This window comes from Macaca thibetana, chromosome 1, assembly GCF_024542745.1.
Source record: "Macaca thibetana thibetana isolate TM-01 chromosome 1, ASM2454274v1, whole genome shotgun sequence".
Classification (NCBI taxonomy): Eukaryota; Metazoa; Chordata; class Mammalia; order Primates; family Cercopithecidae; genus Macaca; species Macaca thibetana.
The window spans coordinates 65,763,988-65,785,429 of record NC_065578.1 but is presented as its reverse complement, the minus strand read 5'-3'; the positions used below and the strand labels follow the sequence as shown (position 1 = coordinate 65,785,429).

At 39.2% G+C, this 21,442-nt stretch overlaps 1 protein-coding gene across 15 annotated transcripts in view; it reads right to left on the bottom strand.

Annotated features, from left to right (window-relative positions):
* Positions 1-21,112, bottom strand: part of SGIP1 (SH3GL interacting endocytic adaptor 1) — a 209,811-nt gene extending 188,699 nt beyond the window's left edge. For 6 of the 15 annotated variants that reach the window (XM_050761164.1, XM_050761245.1, XM_050761476.1 and 3 more), the window contains exons 1-2: positions 20,737-21,112; positions 20,306-20,428 (exon numbers count right to left, since the gene is read on the bottom strand). In XM_050761164.1, the coding sequence (XP_050617121.1) occupies positions 20,306-20,315 (10 nt within the window). In that variant the 5' untranslated portion in view covers positions 20,316-20,428; positions 20,737-21,112. Of the gene's footprint in view, positions 1-20,305; positions 20,713-20,736 lie in introns of those variants that run through there. The other 9 variants (XM_050761765.1, XM_050761547.1, XM_050761935.1 and 6 more) reach the window with 3 other exon arrangements.
* Between the last annotated feature and the right edge of the window lie 330 nt (positions 21,113-21,442).

Below are 21,442 nucleotides of genomic sequence, written 5' to 3'. Positions count from 1 at the left end.
CCATTTATGTTTTGTATACATACCTTATAAACATAGCCTGAAGGTAATTTTATACACATTTTAAATAATCTTATCCATGAAACAAAGTTTTCATTGCATTTTGATTGTGGCCTATTATACGAGGTTAGGTGTGGACTTTTCCACTTATGGTATCATGTTACTGCTCAAAAATTTTCACATTTTGCAGCATTTTGGATTTCAGATTTTCTAGGATTAGGGATGCTCAACGTGTTATACCAAGGGAAAGGTTACAGTAGCATGGATAACATATAGGCAGGCTCAAAATTGCATTATTTGCATTGGCTAAGGGCTTATTCTGTCTGAACCTTGGAGAAAGCATCTAATCTCAAAAGATTGTAAAAAGCAAAGTAAAAGATCCTTAACTCAGTAGAGCTCAGTGGTGTTGGGTTCCTTCCTGTCTATACTTGATCTCAACCTCATTTAGACTCTGTGGAGCATCTTGTTCTGAAATTGTATTGACTTGTGGGTGGAGGAAACACACATTAAGCAACTACCATAAGATAATTCTTGGAGCTGTATTAGATTCCTTAGAGGATTTGCTCAGTGGTAATGGAACAAAGTATGTTTGGTTGGTACAGGAGACAGGATAATGTAAGCTGTAATGTGATTCAGTGAGAGAGTCGCAGACAACTGCAGCATAAAACAAGCAGCAATGAGTAAATGAGGCCTGTCCAGACACATCCTGCTGGACACTCAGAAAGTGACCACTGGCAACGGTGTTTCTAAACTTGGATGCCAACTCAAGAGTGCCAGAATGTCAGAGCTCGAAGGGAACGCCAACATCATTCTGACAAACCTATCATTTTACAGATGAAGTCACTGAGGCCAAGAGAGGGTAGTGTAGGAAGGAGGATGCACAGCAAAGTGAAGGGAGCAGCACTATGCGGTGATGAAGAGCATAAGTACTGAGGTATTGAAATCCTGTAGATCTTAGTCAAATTATTTCACTTCCTTGGCCTCATTTTTTTCTTTTTTCTTTTTTTTTTAGACTGGAGTCTTGCTCTGTCGCACAGGCTGGAGTGTAGTGGTGCGATCTTGGCTCACTGCAACCTCCACCTCCCAGGTTCAAGCAATTCTCCGGCCTCAGCCTCCCGAGTAGCTGGGACTACAGGTGCTCACCACCACACCCGGCTATTTTTGTATTTTTAGTAGAGGCGGGGTTTCACCATGTTGGCCAGGTTGGTCTCAAACTTCTGACCTCAAGTGATCCACCCACCTTAGCCTCCCAAAGTGCTGGGATTATAGGCGTGAACCACCATGCCTGGCCGTTGGCCTCATTTTTGATGACTTTATTTTTAAGATGAAAAAAAAAATGCCATCTATAACAAGAGGCAGTGAGCATAAATTAAATGCTTCATGAAATGTTTCATATGCAACAGGCTTTGAGGGTCATTTTGAATTCTTCTTTACTGTCTCTGCTCCCCGCATGCACATAAAGTTATCATCTATTCCCCAGTGCCTGACTGTTGTGGTGCAAGTGAACAGGAAGCCACCATTTCCCCAGCTTTCTGCCTACCCTCTGAAGACTGCAAGACTCAGGTCAACCGTGACCCAAACATGGAGCTATCACCCCAGCATTGTGCATAAGGGCAGCTGGGAGTTGGAGAGATGGGAATTCCAAGAGTTAAGACAAAAACAAAACTTGGCTGATGTGTTGGTCTCTGAGGTCCCAATGGCAGTCAGCCAGCTCACTTTGCTGTGGACAAGGGGAGCTTGAAAATGAGGGAATGAGAAACACCTTAATGGGAAAACTTATTTGCTTTTTCTTCCTGAAGGAAGGGTTTTCCTTTATAGTGATTGAAGTAATTTTCTCTCTCACCCAAATAATGGGACTTCCTGATGTAAATTACCTCTTATCATGGAAATGTAAACAACAAAAAAGAAGATTAATTAGGTGAGCAATTATTATGTGCCAACCACTAAGCTATGTACTTTACATATGGTAACTTATTTATTCCTCAAAATAAACTGCATGAGATAGGTATTGATTTTAAAGCTGAGAAAAGAGAAAGTAGAGGCATAGAGAAGAGAAGTAAATTAGCCAAGATAGTGGAGCAGTAAGTGAAATTGGGTTAAGGTGTAAACTCAAGCAGCCTAGCTCAAAAGGCTGCTGTCTTATCGATGCTTTGCTGCTCCGTAAACTTGCCTGTCTGAGGGAAGAACGAAGGCAGAGACCACAGAACAGGAGGAACCCAGGAAGAAGCAGCAGCACTATGCCAACCAGGCAAGAGAGCAGAAGGAAAGAGGGAGCAGTGTGATGGCGCAAATGAGCACACAGTGCAGAAAAGAAAGGTGAGGTGGAAGCACCAAGGGTAGCATAACCCTAGAAACTGTGTTGTTAAATGAATTTTCTGAAGTCTGTAAAGACTCTTTAAGATACATAACAAATAGCCAACAAAGTGGGCAGGTCCAAGAACTCAGAGGACGTGATGAGAAGTGGACAAGCGGCTCCGCATGAAGTCTCCCCTCATGACAAGGGACAAGAACCTCTCCAACTCAGCTTTCTTAACAAGCCCATCATGACGTCTGGTGGTAAACGCAATGCTTCAGCGATCACACCAGCTAGGACTCAGTGGTCCCATCCTGCTCTGCTACTCCCTACCCGTGCATGTGATCTTGAGCCTCAGTTTCCTCATCTATCAAATGGGATTAAGACTACTCCTCATAGCAGAATGGCGAGAGATAGGTGATCCACTATTTATATAGCCCCTCACTCAGAGCCTGGTACACTGATAAGTTGTCCAGAATAATTAATAATGAATGTTATTACTACTAACCTTGGGTCATCTTCTATGAGTTAATTTCATCTCAGAATCTACAATCTTGGACTTTTGCATACGTTGGAGTCAGGTGCCTTATACATGGCATTCACCTATGAAATTGGTTTTCATGCTCTGACTAAAGAACTTATGATGATAACAAGAAACACAACATGCAAGTAAAAAGGCAACACCTAAGAGCAGTATTTGTATTTACTGCAGAGCAAACAGCATAAATACTCTATTTCAGGTCTATAAGTAACTTGGAGAGGACTGGCATGTTTTTACATATTTCTAAAATGTATGTCTTATTATAGTTATTGAGAGTTGAGCATCTGTTAAGAATATTAAAATCAAAAGAAGTGTTAAACTTTAACTACAATGAAAGTATTAATATAAAATTGGGAACTATAACCTTTTCCAAACCACAAAGTCATAATGACTATATTTTTTATATTAAACAAAAGTCAACTGATGATTTAATTGCCTTTGAAATGCTAAAAAATTTAAATTCTATTACAACTGAAAGTAGGAGATGTGCCTAATAGATTGTTAAGCAAAAGGTGGAAATAGATATTGCATTCTAACATAGGAGAATTGCTTTAAGTGCTGAAAACAGCATTGCAAATTTCCCTGAAACATCCAACATCATTCATTAAAGTTTGCTTTAACATACAATGCCACAGAAAACTAAAATATGAGAAACTACAAACCAATCTGATTTAAAATAACCAGAACAAAGACATCCTTAATAATAGTTTTGTTAGCTCTATCATCATTTGCTGATGTACCATTAATATGGTGAGTTATAAACTCTCTGAGCCTCAGTTTTCTCATCTATGTAATAAGGACAGTAGGTAAGCATGCTATAATAATCTTAGTTATTATCACTATCAATTGCTGTGGTGCGGAGAATGCCATTGTTCTGCCCCATATGGGAATACAGTAAGTTTAAATCCTCAAAGGTAAAAATTAAGAGACACTATTTCTTAGTGTTTCACAATATAACTTTGAGAATCAGATAGATCAGTGTTCAAGTCTGTGGTCATACCACCTTGAACATGCCTGATCTCGTTAGATGAATTCAAGTCCTAAATATTTAGGCAAGTCATAAACTCTCTGAACTTCAGTTTTCTCATCTGTGTAATAGAAATAATTATCTTAGTACCAACCTTATGAAATTCTTGTGAATGTTAAATGAGATAAATGTTTATAGATATTTTAGGAACAACTTCCGGCATGTTGCAGGAGCTCAAGAAATGATAGCTATTTTTATGTTAGTAAATCTGAACATGACTCGAATATTTCCTCCTCTTGTGGGAGGGGCAGTGGTAACAGCTGTATATACTTGTTAAGAGAAATTATGGAACGCTTCTTGGATAACGTTATTCTCAGTCTTTTTTTATTATGCAATATCCAGAGATCTAGGGCTGTTCTGGGGTAGCTGGGTTTTGGTAAGTTACAGGGCAACTATCTTTTGGTAAGGTCTAATTAGAGAATGGGAAGAAAAGGAAAGGAGAACTAAAGCCAGTTATGAGAAACTTTAATAGAAGAGGTGATTCAGGGCTATTGGCTATTAAGAGCTCTTCCTCTCACCAATCTACTAGGAAAATCAAGGGTTCGCCATACATAGGTTTACGTAACACATATGCACTGACAATATAAAAAATAAAAAATAAACCATAATTTCACAGCCTTTGGTGTGGAGAAACGATGAAGTCTGAGGATTAGATTTATGGCCTACCAGTGGTGAACAAGAAAGACTTTCTCAAGAATAATGAGAAGGAATATCTCCCAGGCTCATAATTCAGCCAGAGCAGGTGCTTATAGAGCAGAGTAGGTATAGCAATGAGCTCTTAAAAAGAACGCAAAGATACTGGGAGGGACTCTTCTTTTCTTTTGGAAAATTCCCTAAAAGATTCCTGCTTCCTTCTGGAACAACGGAGCAACAGGGCAGTTGTGATGTTAGGTTTGGATGACACCTATTTAGGAGATGGAGCAGTAAGATCAGAGGTCTTCTAAAGATTCTGGGGAGTCAGTGTATGGATGGAAACCAAAATATGAGTGTGTAGCCCTAGAAACTGCTCAGATACCTGGTCAAAAACTAGGTAAGCTGGCAGGGGTCGGGAAGCACAGATGTAGGGCACATCTAGGCAAGTGACCAAGAATATCGTAAAAAGACATTTTGGTATTATCTTATAGCAAGTTCTGGGGAAGTTTACTGAATCAAGGATATGCACAAGCATGGGGGTGCTGATAATATTAACAATGCCAACCACACTATAATAATAAGGATAACATAAGCAACTGACTGTAAAAGTAACAGGAAGTATGTTTGACTCTACACACACATAGTGTCATTTAATGCTTGCCACTTTGACTCACTCTCACTTACAAGGTTAGGTCCTTATTTAAAAAGCTCTTCAAGAATCCCATTCAATGCTTCCTTCACATAACTTTGCTCACTTATAATCATATAATTATCTGTGTTATTTTAATGTCATTGTCACTAAACTGTAAGCTCCACAATGTCTGTTTCATGAGGTTTGCTCACTATGTACATCTAGTACCTAGCACAATATTTGAAACCTCAATAAATACTTGCTGACAAGCTTGTAATTTGTGATAGTTTAAAAGGAAAAAAAGAAAAAAGAGAAAGGAGGAAGCAAGGAAGACAGGAGGAAGGGAAGGGAAGGGAAAGGAAGGGAAGGAAGGAAGGAAGGAAGGAAGGAAGGAAGGAAGGAAGGAAGGAAGGAAGGAAGGAAGGAAGGAAGGAAGGAAGGAGCTTGAAGCTCAGGCTTGCCCAGGGGCGCATAGCCAGCAAGTCTCAGAGTCAGGATCTGAATCCAAGTAATTTTTAACTTTCAAGCCTGTGCATTTAGCTGCTATATTATGTAAGAAATTATAAAAGAAAACCAGAGGCCTGTTCCTGTCCCAAAGGAAACTAGACCAGGAGCAATTCCCACGTACAGGAAGCCTTGCATATATTTTCCTCTTGGGTAAAAATGCAATTTAGGGCATAGTAAGTTTTGGCACCTGCAGGTAGGAAGAGAGGGCTATAGAATTGGAGAAGCGCACAGGTGAATCTAGTCAAGGCAGACTGTAGGTATCTCAGTAGATGACATTCAGAGAGAACACAAAAGGTTTTAATGGAAACATTTGGAGAGAAAAATGAAGCATGGAGAGGTCAACCTCTGTCAACAGTAAGATCTCTTAAGTATTTCTATCTTTCTGATCTGGCCTAGAGAGAAAAAGCCTCAGTGATGAAAGCCAGACTAATAAACTAACTGATTCAGTATCAGAACAGCTATCAAATAATTGAAGTGCTTCAAAGATATTTAAAGATAAATACATTAAAAAAGTGCACGATACCCTTGGATCTCCAATATCTTCATCTTTTTCAGTTGTCAGCATGTCTTTGAAAAAGCCTAATGCCAGAACTATTTGGGTTAGAGTTTATTCAATAGCTAAATTAAACCTTCACTTTGAGCCTACAGACCTCAATAGTGATGGTGCCAATGAGTGGCTTGGGGAAGGGCACCACCATCCCTTCCAATCTCCATCAGCTTTCCCGCAAATAAACATAAAATTTAAATAAAATCAGAATATTTATTACTCAAACACAGATTCAAGATAATCACTCTTCCACTTCCTCAAAAAAAAAAAAAAAAAAAAGCTATAATGCCATCTGAAGCTACTAAAGTCCATCTGACAACACAAGTAATTGTCTAAAGATGCAAGAAAAAGCATGACCTTCTCCTTCACCCTCTCCAGTGGCTTTTCCTTGCTTCAGAATCCATTCCAGATCCACCTCCACTGCTCACAAAGCCCTGCCTGATGTGAATCTCCTGTTCTTCTCTCCTGCCTCTGTTCCCTTCCTCACTGGTCTCCGGCCATGCAGGCTTCCCTCTTATCCTTGAGTTCACCAAGGCCCAGGCACATCACCCTGCTGTTTTCACTCCTGAAATGCTGTTCCAGAGCTTCACAGGTCACAAGGTATAGGGGTCTCAGTTCAAGTGCCCCTTCTCAGAAAAACCTTCCCTTACCACCGAAAGTAGCCTTTACCACCACCCCTCCCATTCTCCACCACATGATTCTATTTTGCCTCTTTCACTGATTTTAACGTAATCTGAGATGATCTTGTTCATTCATTTGGTTTGTTAATCTTGTGTCCTCATACTTGAACTCAGGTTCCATGACAGCAAGGTCTGTATGTGTCTTGCTCACCTGTGTCTCACACCTAGATGCCTGGCTAGCTCATCGCCTTGCACTGTCACTACAACACTTCCTATGTGTCTTAGTCAAAAGTTGATCAAGAGTGTGATGAGCTCTGTTCTTCATTGTGCCAACTTGAACTGGGCTGCCATGAAGACAGAAGATAGCAGGAAACTCAAGAGAAGAAATCCAGATGAAATCATTTGATCTGGCATTTAGAAGGAGAGGATTAGACTTTGCTGAAATTGTATACAGAACTATATTTGGGTTTGTAACTAGTACAAGATAGATGTCAGTTGAACACCCTTTAAACTGCATTTTAAGTTGTCCCACTATGTATCCATTATTGGTAACAATATTTTTATTCAGTTTAACAAAATTCCATATAGCCATCCCCATTTAAATAAATCATTAAATTTGGAAAGGTGCTTATCTTCTGGTATCTAAAAATGAAAAACAATCATTTGTAGACATGGAAATTTAAGGATATTGGGGAAAGGGGTTGTCTGTAGCAGGGATTCATCATAGAGTTTTAAAATGAGTTGGTGCCTTCAAAATATCTAACCCAACTCTTCAGTTGAAACCAGAATTTTCAAGATAGTAAAACTAATAATGCTCTAATACTACATTATACTTACATAAAAAATTTTGCAGCTTTCAAAATACTTTCACATATATTTTAATGCTTCAATATTCAACCCAGTAAGATTCAGGAACACTCATATAATTTACCAGTCTATAGATGGAAAAGCAGAGAGGTGATGACTTAACCCAATAGACATAGTCAGGACTTGCAGAAAGGACATGCCAAATTGGTTCTTACCCACCTAGGAAATTCTTGGCCTTATCCTCATAACCAATAAAGAAAGGTGCCAGGAGATATCAGAATTTTTCTAATTAAAATCAATTTCTCTTTACTACCTTGCTTTCTTTCCCCAATGTTAGAGCCTTGTCTAAAGTCACTCAACTGGTTGGGGCAATGCCAGGACTAGAATTCAATGCAGAATTCTCACCACCTCATCAGGATAACTTATTAAATAAGAGCCAAGAAGTCATACCATACCATGAGACTCCTTAATCTGAGCAATTTGTCCTCAATATACAAATCAAGCCTAAATATTTGATGACAGAGGAATAGTGAAACAAATTATGATGCTGATGAGATCACCAAGGGTTAAGCAACTTCAGGTTGTCTGTCTCCAAAGCTCATGTTCTTCACTCAACAAACTGTAGTAGTGGTTGGTTCGTTCATAACAATGAGATTATTTGGGAATTTAATTTTCTTCTACATATCTTCTTATTTTGCAAGTTTCCTGCAATGAAACCTGGCCTCTTAAAATCAGAGGGAATGATGAAAGGAGTCAGGCAGACATGTGTGAGATACTATATTAACTGCACACTCCTGGAACCAGAATGTGGCTCTCAGCCAGTGTGATCCTACATGGCAGATGGGTGCTTTGGGAAGAGCACAGGAAGCACGATCCAGGGCATTGCCTGGCATCCAGGAACTTTACTGGGACCTTTGATGTGCACATGACAATAACGTTTAATAAGCTTTTACTATGGACCAAATAATCTTCTAAATGTTTTGCATATTTTAACTCATTTAATTCTCATAATAACCATATGCTAGGTGACTTGACTCTTTCACCAAAAGTTTGTGATCCCTACACAGGATTCATTGATTAAAACTGGGTATTTATTGAGCATTTACACACATGCCACACATTGGGAATCCTAAAGTGAGTAAAATATGATCTCCACTGTGGCATAGTCCTTGGTTTTTAGCAAGGAACAAAGCAGGTATAAGAATGTGCTATGCCTAAAAGAGAATAGTAACTAAGATTTATTGGGAGCTTAACATTTTGTCTTAAGAATGCACCGTTAACCCTTGCCTGAGTTACCGGCCTGCCAGCCTGCCCTACAAATTTTGGACTTGCCACGCCAGTCCCCACAACCATGTGAGACAATTCCTTATTTAAAAACTCCTCTCTCTCTTTCTCTCTGTATGTATGTACACACACACACACACACACACACAAAATATTTGTTCAGTTCTGTCTCTCTGGAGAACTCCAAGTGCTACAAGTGCACTTTCTGATATAATTTTTTCAACCTTACATGATTAAATTATCCATGAGAAAGGCTGTTATCATCATATCCACTTTCCTGAGGAGGAAACGTGTTCACTAGCTCCCTAGGGTCACACACACAGGTTTAAGCTGGATCAGTCTGACTCCAAAGCCAGAGCTCTCATTTTCAACCTGCTGCATATGTGAAGGCTTCACTGAAGGCAGGCAGTCTTTAGTTAGTGCTTGAAAAGTCAGAACAGACTGTTTCCATATAGAGAAGGAAAGGAATGGCAAGTTCAAGGGCAAGAGAATGGCAAGGAGCTCTGTCTGGCTGGGCCAGTGAGCGATAAGGCTGAAGGCAGCCTATGAGTGAAAGCTTTGCACAGCACACTAAAGCATTTTGACTTCATCTTAGAAGCGTGGGAAACAAGCAAAGGCAAATGAGGAAATTGATGTCTTTGGTGGCTGTGAGGATTCATTGGAAGGTGGAAGAAGCAAGGTCTGATCAGATGTGTTAGCAGGGGATGAAAGAGAGAGAACAAAGTCAAGAGCTATTCAGGAAAGACAATCTACAGTTCTTGAGGACCTACTGATGTAGGACAGGAAGGAAGGAGGAATCAGGAATGAATCCAAGCAGTGACTCTAGCTTGGCTACCCGGTAGACATAGTTCTTCAAATTAGGGCACAAGGAGGCTAAGAGAAACTTAATGGTTACAGTCAATAGCACAGGAGTAGGGTTCTATCTACGATCAGGCTTGGAGACCATTTCCTGCCATTGTTACCAGAGCTGCTGCTGTGAGCAATTTTTGACATGTCATTTTTGGTGATTCACTAAGGGCATTTGTAAAGGTGGGTGCACAGGTAGATCACCTATATTCTAGTGGGTTTTGTATGTTTGTCTGTTTGTGTTTGAGACAGACTATCCCTCTGTGGCCCAGGCTGGAGTGCAGTGATGTGATCACAGCTCACTGCAACCTCCACTTCCAAGGTTCAAGTGATTCTCCCGCCTGAGCCTCCTGATTAGCTGGGAGTATGGGTGCACACCACCATGCCCAGCTAATTTTTTTGTATTTTTGGTAGAGGCAGGGTTTTGCCATGTTGGCCAGCCTGGTCTGTAACTCCTGGCTTCAAGTAATCCACTTGCCTCGGCCTCCCTAAGGGCTGAAATTACAGGTATGAGCCACCTCGCCCAGCCTATATTCTAGTTTTATTCCCTGTATTTCAACTTTGGGAAACTGCTTGTGGTAAGGAATGCAAGGTAATATCATCTCATGTGCCCATTCCAATCAATTCACAGGAATTTCCTGGAATATGATGTTGAGATAGATACTACAGCTAGGGGGAAAGATGGCTGTGATTGATTGGTGATGCTGTACATGTTCAAGAAAGGGGTGGCTGACCACATGGACGTTGAGAATAAAGGATGATGGAGTATGCTTGTAACTTCATGGTATGGTGAAGAGGAGAAAGAAATCTGTAAGGTCTATCTTCAGGAAGGTACAGTAATAATCTACATAAAAAACAAAACAGCAAGCAGTAATATCTAGCCTCCAGAGGCTAAGAAATCCACAAGTAACACCCAATAGAACAATGGAAACTTCTGTTTTATTATTAGTTATCATTGCCAATCTCCTACTGTGCCTAATTTATAAATTAAACTTTATAATGGGTATATAGGTTGAGAGAAAACTGAGAAAAAAACTGGCATCTGTAGTACACTCTCAGATGTATATTTATTACTTCATTTGCTCTTCATAATGACTCTATGAGGTAGGTAGCCAGCATTATTCTCCCTTTACAAATGGGGAAGCTGAGGCCAACCATTCCAGAACTCACTCAAGGTCACCAGTACAGAGGCGGTATAGTCCCTCTTCAAGTCCTGGCCCTTCCCCCTACACTGTACTGACTCACTGAGAAAATCAAGGGAGAGAGCTATAAATGGTCACATTGTATGTGTACTCAGTAGAACGATGACCCTGGGGACACATTCATTTGTGTCTTTTGGCAGTCATCCAGCCAGCCTCAGCACCTTTGAACGTGAAAGACACCATGGGCTCCAAGTCTTTGTCTATTCACAGTTTTGGAATCATTACTAAAATAAACTTTGACTTGTCCTCTTACAGAGAGAATAAAAATCCTTAGGTAAGCCTTTTCATTTGGCCTTGGTTTCTGCAACTATAAAATGAGGTTGAACCCATTTGGTTAATCTTCAAATGATGGTACACATTATCATGTTTTCATGATAACAGCCACAGTTTTCATAAAATATCAGTGAACACTGAGCTGTCCTTCTCAGGGGGAAAAAAGGGCTTTTGTTGGTGGTGGGAACCAGGCTTTTTGATAAAATGTGTGGTAGAAGGTAAGTTGTGAAAGTTTAGAGTCTACTGGACTAGTGACATCACATTGTGACCCTCTTCCTCAGAAAACTGTAGAAAAACAGGGAGAGCTACTGAAAAGAGCCCACTGGGATAAAACCCTTCTGTATGAGGTGGCCTTCTTCAAGTTGATGACTGTTCTGAAAGATCATGACCTGATAATAAAATTAACTCGCTTAGTTCTGAAGAAGGCTTTTGAAACATCAAGTCAGACTTAAGCAATCTACTGTTTACTTGCCAGTCAGAGACCTAGGTCAAACACTTTAGATATGAGTAAGATTTTCCAGTTACGCCATTATACAAATAAACAGCACTTAACTAGGAGTCAAGCCTGGCTGATATGTGCTGGTTCTGCCACTAGTAAGGTGGTCACCTTGAGCGTCACTTAACCTTGGTGGGCCCTAGTTTCCTTCTGTTTAAAATAAGGATAGTAATGCAAAAGTTCCTCCTTATCCAAGGTTTCATTTTCTGTGGGTTCAGTTACCCACAGTCAACTGTGGTCTGAAAATATTAAAGGAAAAAATTTAGAAATAACCAATTAATAAGTTTTAAATTGCATGCCATTGTGAGTAGCGTAATGAAATCTCGTGCCATCCTACTCCATCCTGTCTGGGACATGAATCAGTCCTTTGTCCAGTGTATCCATGCTGTCTACACTACCTGCTCTTAGTCACTTAGTAGTCGTCTCAGTCATCACATTGTTGCATATCACAGTGCTTGTGTTCAAGGTCAATGGCAGCCTAACACTACATCACAATGCATACGTCATTCACTCCATTTCATCTCATCATGTAGGCACTGTAACATCTCACATCATCAGAAGAGAGGTGCGTACTGTATAACAAAATATTTCGAGACAGACACCACATTCACATAACTTTTATTATAGCAGGCTGTTATACCTGTTCTAAATTTTATTATTAGATATTTTGGCCAATCTCCCACTGTGCCTAATTTACAAATTAACTTTATCATAGGTAAAGTTAATTTTACCTATGATAAAGGTAAAATTATCATAGGTAAAATTGATACCTATTGATTGATACCTGTGAAGGTGTATATATATATAATCATATATATAAATCAACTTTATCTCATATATATGTATAGGAAAAAGCATAGTGTATATAGGGCTTGGTGATATCTGTAGTTTCAGGCATCTACTGGGGGTCTTGGAACAAATCCTCTGCAGGTAAGGGAGGATTACTGTACTTATTCTTTCTACCACACAGAGGCATTGCAAGAATAAAATATGTACATGCAAATGTGATATCATATAATAGACTCTATGCTTCTGAAGATGGGTTACATTGTTGCCTTGTGTTTTGCTGTCATTTTCATTGTGCCTAGTACAACAACTGAGATATCAGAAACACTCCAGATGTATCTGTTTGATGAATAAAGCATTTTTAAAACTTTTAAGCATGTGCAAATGTCGCATAATCTTTGACAATGCCCTAAGTGAGCAGAATATTTTCCTCCTTATATTGTTTGTAAAGAGAAGAAACATAGGTAACTCCACACAGGCTTTCAAAAATCCTAAAACACTAGTCTTGACACATAACAGAAGTGGATATGAACCAAAAATAAAAATGAAAGTTTTTGGTATACACCAAAAAACATGTGAGTAGATGTGTAATTTTGATCCTGAAATGACCCTTTCGCGGCATTTACATCTTTTCTGTGAAAATGTTCAAGCCTATAGGCTGAGCTCTCAGCTGCAACTTTGGGTTTGGAATGGTGAGCTAAGGCAAGGACATGATATTCATTCATTTATTAAATGTGTGAGAAGCATGAGCCCAAGGGGCACTGTCATAAGACATTCACAGAACCAGTATCTGAATGCTAGACTTCTGAATGCTCACCTGTCACTTGATCCATGGATCACATAGGCTCATGCTGACTGACTTCTGCAAAAGGAATGCCACATGGGCAGACATTTTAATCTGTTTTGTTCACTACTGAGCTTATAGCACCTAGAACAATGCCTAGTGTGCATTCGATACAGAATATTTGATGAATAAACAAACAGTTCTAGACTAGGAGTTGCAGAAGAGGGTTGCCATACATGCACTTTTTGTGTTCCAGTACAGGAAAGAGGCAAAACTAAATTGTGGATGCAAAATAAAAATAGAGAAAAATTAAACTAATAAAAGGCAGATAGTAATGCATTTGAATGATTTGTGTGTCGGGGATGAATATATTTTGAGATGAGAGGAAAAGCAGTCAATCATTAGAATTCAAACTTTGGAGCGAGTAGATGTGAGGAATCCCAATCATTCAGCAAATGCCAGAGACTGTTAAAGCTGGAAGTTCTAGAGGTATGGTAGATCAATTATCTCATTTTGTTTGCAAGGAAACAGAGCCCAGGAATGTAAAGTAACTTTCTCATGGCATACAGCCAAGCAGTCACAACACTTAGACTCAAACTCAAGTCTGACTTCTGGGTTCATGTTCTTTTTACCAAAAAGTCCAACTGCATAAAATCAGCTAACACATTGAGCGCCTAAGATTAACAAATTCTTTAATCAGGAGTAATTTGCATCTGAAAAATCTCATATACCATGACATCGTCACTGTACACACAAATACATAGAACAACGTTGCACTCATTTACATTCATTCATTTATTTAAAAACACTTTCCCAGATTCCAAGTCAAACCTGCTAGCTTTGTAAGCCACCATTTTCAGGCTTGGTCATAAACCAGAGAAAAGGAATGAGAACCCAGGAAGGGAAAGGTGGGATGGAAGAATGAGAAAAGTAGAGAAAGGAAAGGCAGAAATGCAAGGAAGGCAAAGGAAGAGAGAAAAGAAAAAAAGCATCAGGATATTGACAAAACTGACTCTGGGAATTCTTTGAATGGTGGTGCTACAATGTGCCTTTTTTCATTACGAAATCATTTCCTAGGAACTCATCACCAAAACAATTCAAGCTCAAGTACGTATTTTAAAATGAACTATTTCCTTTTTTTTGCATTTCAATATATATTATCTGTTTCTCACAATTTATCACTGCAGAATATTGCCTTATTTCCTAATTGTTTCATGTTTATTGATTTTATTTCTCCAGTGAGAATACATATTTGAGCATTTTTTTCTTACGTCCATCATAATGCCCAAAATAATACCTAATAATGAATAGTATACAGTTATCTGAGTCATTTGTATCTAGTTTTGTTCACTTATTCAATTAATAAACATGTTAAGTATTTATAGTGTGCCAAGAGCTAAGGATACAGAGGTGAATATGGTAGACCAGATTTCTGCCCTCGTGGAGCTTACCTCTGAGTGAGAGATTCAGCCCATGCATTGAAAGCAACCACAGGCCATAAACACAGCTCTGAGGAGAGAGAGCGGGCTGAGATGGACTCAGTAGCCCAGGATATATGTTTGAGATGACAAGGATGATAGCAAAGGCTGCCTGAGGAGGTGGCAGTTTTGCTGGGACCACAAGAGAATTGGTAACTCCATGACCTGCAAAATGAGTGTTTTAGGCAAGGAAAAAGCCCTGAGGCATGAAAGTGTTTATTCTGAACACCAGAAGGCAAGCAGTATGGCTTTCAGTGTGAGTGAAGTATTTGATGAGCTTGAAAAGGCACAGCAGGCCAGAGCATGCAGGGTCTTGTAGCCTATGGATTTTAAGAGAAATGGGAAGATATAGAAGTTTTCTTAAACAAGGCAGGCGTGTGATGTAAAGTATTTAATTCTAGATGCCTAATATCTTTCTAATATCAGATCTTTCTAATACCTTGCAGATGTAGTTAACCAACATACAAGTTCCAAGAATAGAGGCCCATCGCTTCCCAAGTCTAAATGCACTTCTCCAATCTCTCCCCCATGGAAAGCTTGCCATTGTGTGCCCATACCTACATTTGGTAGTTAGCACACAAACCTATGAGATCCAACACCTCTGCCTCACCCCACTTTTTCCTGCTTTTACTATGCTCCTGCTTTTTCTATTCTACCTATGACCTCTTTCTTATTCAGTTAATTTCTCCAAATGGGACTTATTCAGACACGTGAGCCCAAATTCATTATAATCCCTTATCATTTTTCTCTCTTCTAACTCCTTTAGAGTTATCTCAGTAAATTCTCTCTCCCACTTTTAATCCAGTCTGTGAGTTTACATCATGACTTTACTCATAATTTAAAAGCAGTTCATATGATAAAATTGAATTGGGAAAAGGTAAGCTACAAGTATGAAAGTAAAATTGAGCATAATTGAAAAATCCAGTGTCATGAGTATCTAAAACTTCTGAAAATACTTAAAGTATTTGATGGTATTCTAAAAATACCTTCAAATTTTCTCTCCAGCTCTTCATTGCCCTCCAGTTAAAGCTTCTTTCCTTCAAACAGCAACATTCAAAATTAAAAACACATTTAATGCCATAATTTTCTTCTATTTAATTACTATGAGAACCATACTGTTCTTTACACATTTTATAGCAAATATTTGGGATGTTAACTAGATATTGGGTTAATAGCCTTTGATGGACTTGTGCGAGACTCTATTATTTGTATCATTATTCCTACAGGAAAACAGGTTCCAAGTAACCAACTCACAAACAAACTTTCAGGAACACAAAAATTGTGAGTTGGTAACTTCCTGTCCCTTGTTTATTTGAAACATGGATAGTGTATGTGCTACATCCAACACAAAGAATGATCCAGAGTTTTCTAGTATGGTTTATCTAATTTAACTTTTTTAAAGACTCCATATTATTTTTAGAAGTTTAATGTTGACCCCTGACACTTGGATGGGAACATATACATCTAAAGAGGTTCTTTATGACACAGAACACTGGAGAAGATGAGAAATTACACAAGTGATGGAACATATATTAGAATCTTATATCTGCATGTTTAGATTTTATAAAGTAATTTCATCATTTAAAGAAGAGAATCAGTAGGAAAATTAGAAGCATTCCCTTTAAAACTTCTTAACTAACTATAAAATGAACAGCTCCAGATTCAAGATGTCTTGCTCTTTTCTGACCAAAGAATTTTCCAAATGTTATTTAGTAAAACTCTCTTTCTAAATAGGAAAAGAAGTTCTTAGTGTTTATAAGGTTTATTGCAACAACAGAAATTCAGTTACTCTTGAATTATGCAAAATTTTTTAAATAATGATTTTTGGACATAAAAAGCATTAATAAGAAATTAAAGAGTATGGTTCTGTGAATATTCATATTTAAAACAGAGAGACACAGAATATGCAACCAAAGGCACTATGGCCTATTTTTCAATTAGGTTAACATGCCCAACCTGAGGCAAAGCGAAACTAAGAGATTCCTAGAGGGTCAAAAACATGAGCTTTGTGGTTAAATGGATGTAGGTTCAAATTCTACTCCACCATTTTTTTGCCTCAATGCATTATTTTTACTTTTGAAATGTAGAAAAAGACTGAAAAAAGCATTGTATACACAATATACTTATTTTCAGGTTTTTATGAGTAGTAAATATAATAAAATATATTTAAAAATATAAAATATTTATATATATTAAAAATATAAAATATATAAAATAAATATAATAAAATATATTACCCTGAATATTATAATTAAACCCAGTAATCCCTTCAAAATATATGCTTGTTAATTTTTTAAATTATCATATAAAATGAAACCACTGGCACCTAGAAACTTATCTTTCTAGTATAGCACCTAAGAGCCTGAATATGGAACTGAAAATGCAAAACACTTTCAGTTGGGCCTACGTGAACAAGGAAAGTACTTTCTAGACATCCTCACACATAGACAGATAGCCCAAGAAACTCTGACTTAGTTCCAGTTGTCTTAGAAAGGATAGCTAAAGAATGCCGCTTTCAAACTTTAATAATAATATATCAAAAAAATAGTCCTTGAATAGTTACCCTAACCACACAGACTTCATTGCAAGTTTAGCCAGCATGTACACTCCTTAGTTAATAATTCCCTTTGCTCATCATCTTTCCCTTCATGATCATGTGGCTTTCTTTAGAAAGGAAACAACTCAATGCCAACCACTGTCAAAAGATAAGTATGCAGGAAGCAACAAATCAAGTCCCTCAAAAATATGTTTTTTAATTAAAATACGTTAAATGAACCATGGAGCCACAAACTACTAATCACCGGCTTGCGGTCCCTGGGGAATTATTTCGTTGACTTCCATGATATTAGGATCACTGAGGAGGTAGTAACATTTATCATCTATGATAAGATGGATTTCCAATAGACATTGAATGAAAGGAGCCTATATCCTGGTCACACAAACAAAACGTAGTTTACTATGACCCACTCTGCTGAATATTTGTTTACTCTTGCTTTACACAAAGTAGAGAAGTGCCTTTGAAAAGTTGCCATGGCCATGCTTTTTCTGAGTAGCAGACTAAAACACTTTAGCAATATAGAAATGTACATACTCATGAGTGCAAATATATGTTTTCTTCCTTTCCAGAAATGTGTTTGTGTGGATGACTCTATGTGTGTGTGTGAGACACACTACTTGAGAAGAAATATGATTTTAACTAGATGTTTGGTGGCACATTCTCCGAGTCTACTGATGTTTCAACAAAAAGCTGCAATGGCAATTTCGGGGTGCCTTTGATGAGGTTCCTTATCTTTCCAACGTTATTGTGGTAGATGTACAGAGCCTGGCAATCTCTAGAGATGAGTTAAGTGGAAATAATAATTATATACCACACCTTCAGAATAAGAGCAATTCAGAGGTGAAATTCTGCCATGCAATACTGGAAACATGAATGTATATTGCCAAAAAGACTGTCAACTAAGTTGGAAGGCAACTGATAGAAAATTGATTTTTGGTTAAGCTCCTATTTGCTTTTCTAAGGTCACTGAACTATTAAGATAATAAGGCTTAAAAACATTTAAGTAGGAACTATGGGTAGAAATGAATGTTAATTTCATTTAGCTATTTAAGCCAGTGGGAACACCTGTCCAATTTCTCTTGCAAAAGATCTGGTGAAAGACAACTGTATCCATAGTATAACCTCTAATTCATACCAGTGCTAAGATAACATCCTTCATTAGATAAATTTGGCAAACCCAGCAATAGTGTTAATTCAGCTCCAGAACAAGTCTTTGTTGCAGTTCTCATTTTGGTTTAGGCAGCCTGGATAAGCTTATCACAGGGCTTTGAACTGGCATTCTTGGATGGCACAATAGACCATATTACCGGGAGAATCATTAATGAGCATCAAAAAACGTTACAACCTTCAAAGAAGATACTTTAGTGCCATGGTTTGCAAGGCAAGAAGTAAAAGAAAGAGCATCCAATTCTCTGTGCAAGACCGAAATCTAATCAGAATGTGTGCAGATGCATTTTTAAGAAATGCTATATGAAATTGAGCTGGAGAAATACAGTACCTCTACAGGCAAGATTTTTTTCTGAAGAAGATAATCCACATGAATTTTTAATTGAAAAGTGCATAAATAATACTCTTTCTGTTTGTCTTGCCTTGCTATTCAAAGATTAAATCCATTTTGATTTAATGAAAATGACTTAATCTGAGAGTGTTAGCAATCTCAATTTATATAGGCCTGGATTTGAAGGACTAGCTTGAGAACCTTTTGCAAACAAGACTCAGCTCCATGACAAAATCATACCCAACCTCTCTTTTAAGGCTATCTTCTAAAATCTGTGGGTTTTGACTCTAGAATTCTTCACTCCCCCAAATCACATTGACAATGTTTGACATGATGACAGGGAGAGCAAAAAGAATTCATTTCTGCCAAATAAGTACAGGCTACACTGCTGTTTTTAAGAAACCATCCTCTTCTTATTCCATTTTGGTAAATTTCTAAGCAATAGTTAAAATCCGTAGGACAAACCTTGGCTTAAGAGGTGGCCTCTCTGCCATTTTCATGGCTGATTTGAGACCCATTATGCACTCAATTCTGCATTGTGAAATCCAGGCTGGGGACAAATTTCTGCCTGTCATCTTAGGAAAGGCCAGGAGTTTTGCACCATCCTATAGTGTGAAAACAGAAAATCAAAGCCTGCATAGAGCTGCTTGCTTCTTTCCTGATCAGCTTGCTGCTTTTTTGAGACAATCTTGGCTGTCACAGTTTCAGGTTGGGAAGGGTAATTTAGTAGAATAAAATATAGTTTAAATAGCATCTCCCCAGGGAAAGTTCCTCCTTGAATATACAAAAAGATCATCAGCAAATAATCATTTGATGCTTGGCTAAAAACCACTGGACAGGGAAAGCATTTAGGGAGCATAAAATTCTTTTTTAACCTAATAAGACCCCGAATCAGGAGGCAAGAGGCCCGGGTATTTTCCTTATATTTTTCATTCTGTTGCAATTACATTCTCATACAACTACAGTTTATGGACCAAATTTGCTGCCCTCCTATCCCAATAATATGATGTAAACTGCAGAGATAAAAATACCTTGTAAGAATTTTTATAATTTTTAAACAGTTCACTGAAAATGTCTGTGTGGATAACTGTGTTCATGACCTCTCCTGTCTAATGTCAATTTCAGAAAACAAGTTTCCATTGCAAATGTTTAATCAGTGTAGTCCCAGGAACCCAGAACAGAAAACCTTATCTTCTTGCCCAACTTATTTGCTTGCAAGCTCTTTCCTAGCTCCATCTCAGCTCCCTGCAAACACTTTAGGCTTTTCTCTCTCAAAGGAGCTGGGAGCTCTGTAGGTTCTGAGCTAGGCAGCAGCCCTGTGGTTTGATTCCATTAGTCTGAGCCCAGATCCACTGCAAGCAAACTGCAGCATTTCTGCTTGCAAAACCTTGGCAACCAGGTTCTAGAACCGCCACATACACTGGCTGCACATATTCTTTAACGCTGTTCCGCCCAAACCTTGCTTGAAGCCAGTCAACCACAGCCGAAAGCATCCTACCTTCCATCATGGTGGCAGAATTGCATTCCTTAATTTCCAAGGAGTCTGAAAAAACACAGGAGGATACGATTCCAGGTCCCAGCTAAGTCCTCACCACGCCGCTGCTGAGGTCTATCGCGTCCGCTGCCGAAGCCAAAGGAGATAAGTGTTAACTCAAAAGACAGGCCATGGATGCTGCTGGTGCTGCTTCACCTACAGGCAGGCTACCAGGAAGATGCTGAGAGAAAGGGAGAGGAACGGCAAGCCGGCCGAGCTGCACCGCCTGCGCTGCCTCGGCCAATCCCTTCAGCTTTGGACCGCGTCACATGGTAGCCAGCCTGCATCTCCTGACACAATACCCCCGGAGAGCACACAGAACCTATTTCCCGTCCCCATTCCCCTCCACCCCCATCGCCTCCCGTTTGTCACCAAATACACAGCCCCTTCCCCACCTGGTGACGCACTTCCCCCGCCCCTCCTCGTCGTCTCCTTAAGCTTACAGCAGCGGCTGGGTGCCCGAGATTAATTCCAAGGGCTGCCACCTTAACAGGGGACTCTGGCGTGAAAGGAGCACCTAAGTGGCTTGCTGCGGAGGGGGTTCTTTTCTTTTTCTTTCTTTCTTTCTTTTTTTAAGAAAAACTTAACAATTCCGTGCAGCCTGAAATCTTAGCAATACATTTTTAAGCTCCCATTCCGGTGTCCTTTTACCCTGAAGGAATTCCAAATGTCAGTGTCGGTGGCCTCCGTGCACATCTGTGCGCCTCTCTCTCTCTCTCCGTCTCTCTTTCTCCCCTCCCACCCTTCATTCAAGAGAGAAAAATCAATCCGACTGACGTCACATCATAAACAATTATCCCCAAAAGGATGATGCAGAAGAAATTTCACCCCAGCTGCCTTCGTGAGAGCCAGGGAATTAATTGCGCATGACATGCCGAAGGGCTGGGAACTGTCATTAAAACAAAGAAACAAAAGAACCCACCCGAGTGGGGCTCTGGAATCAAACTGGCAACGCTTGAGATCATTTCTGGGGCGGGAGGCTGGAAAGGGGAGCAGGCAGGGAGCGGAAGCCTGAGCCCGACCAAAGACAGCTGTGCACGCCGGCTCCCTCCCACTCCAACCTGGGCACGCCGTCCGGGCTACAGACGGGACCCTGCGGGG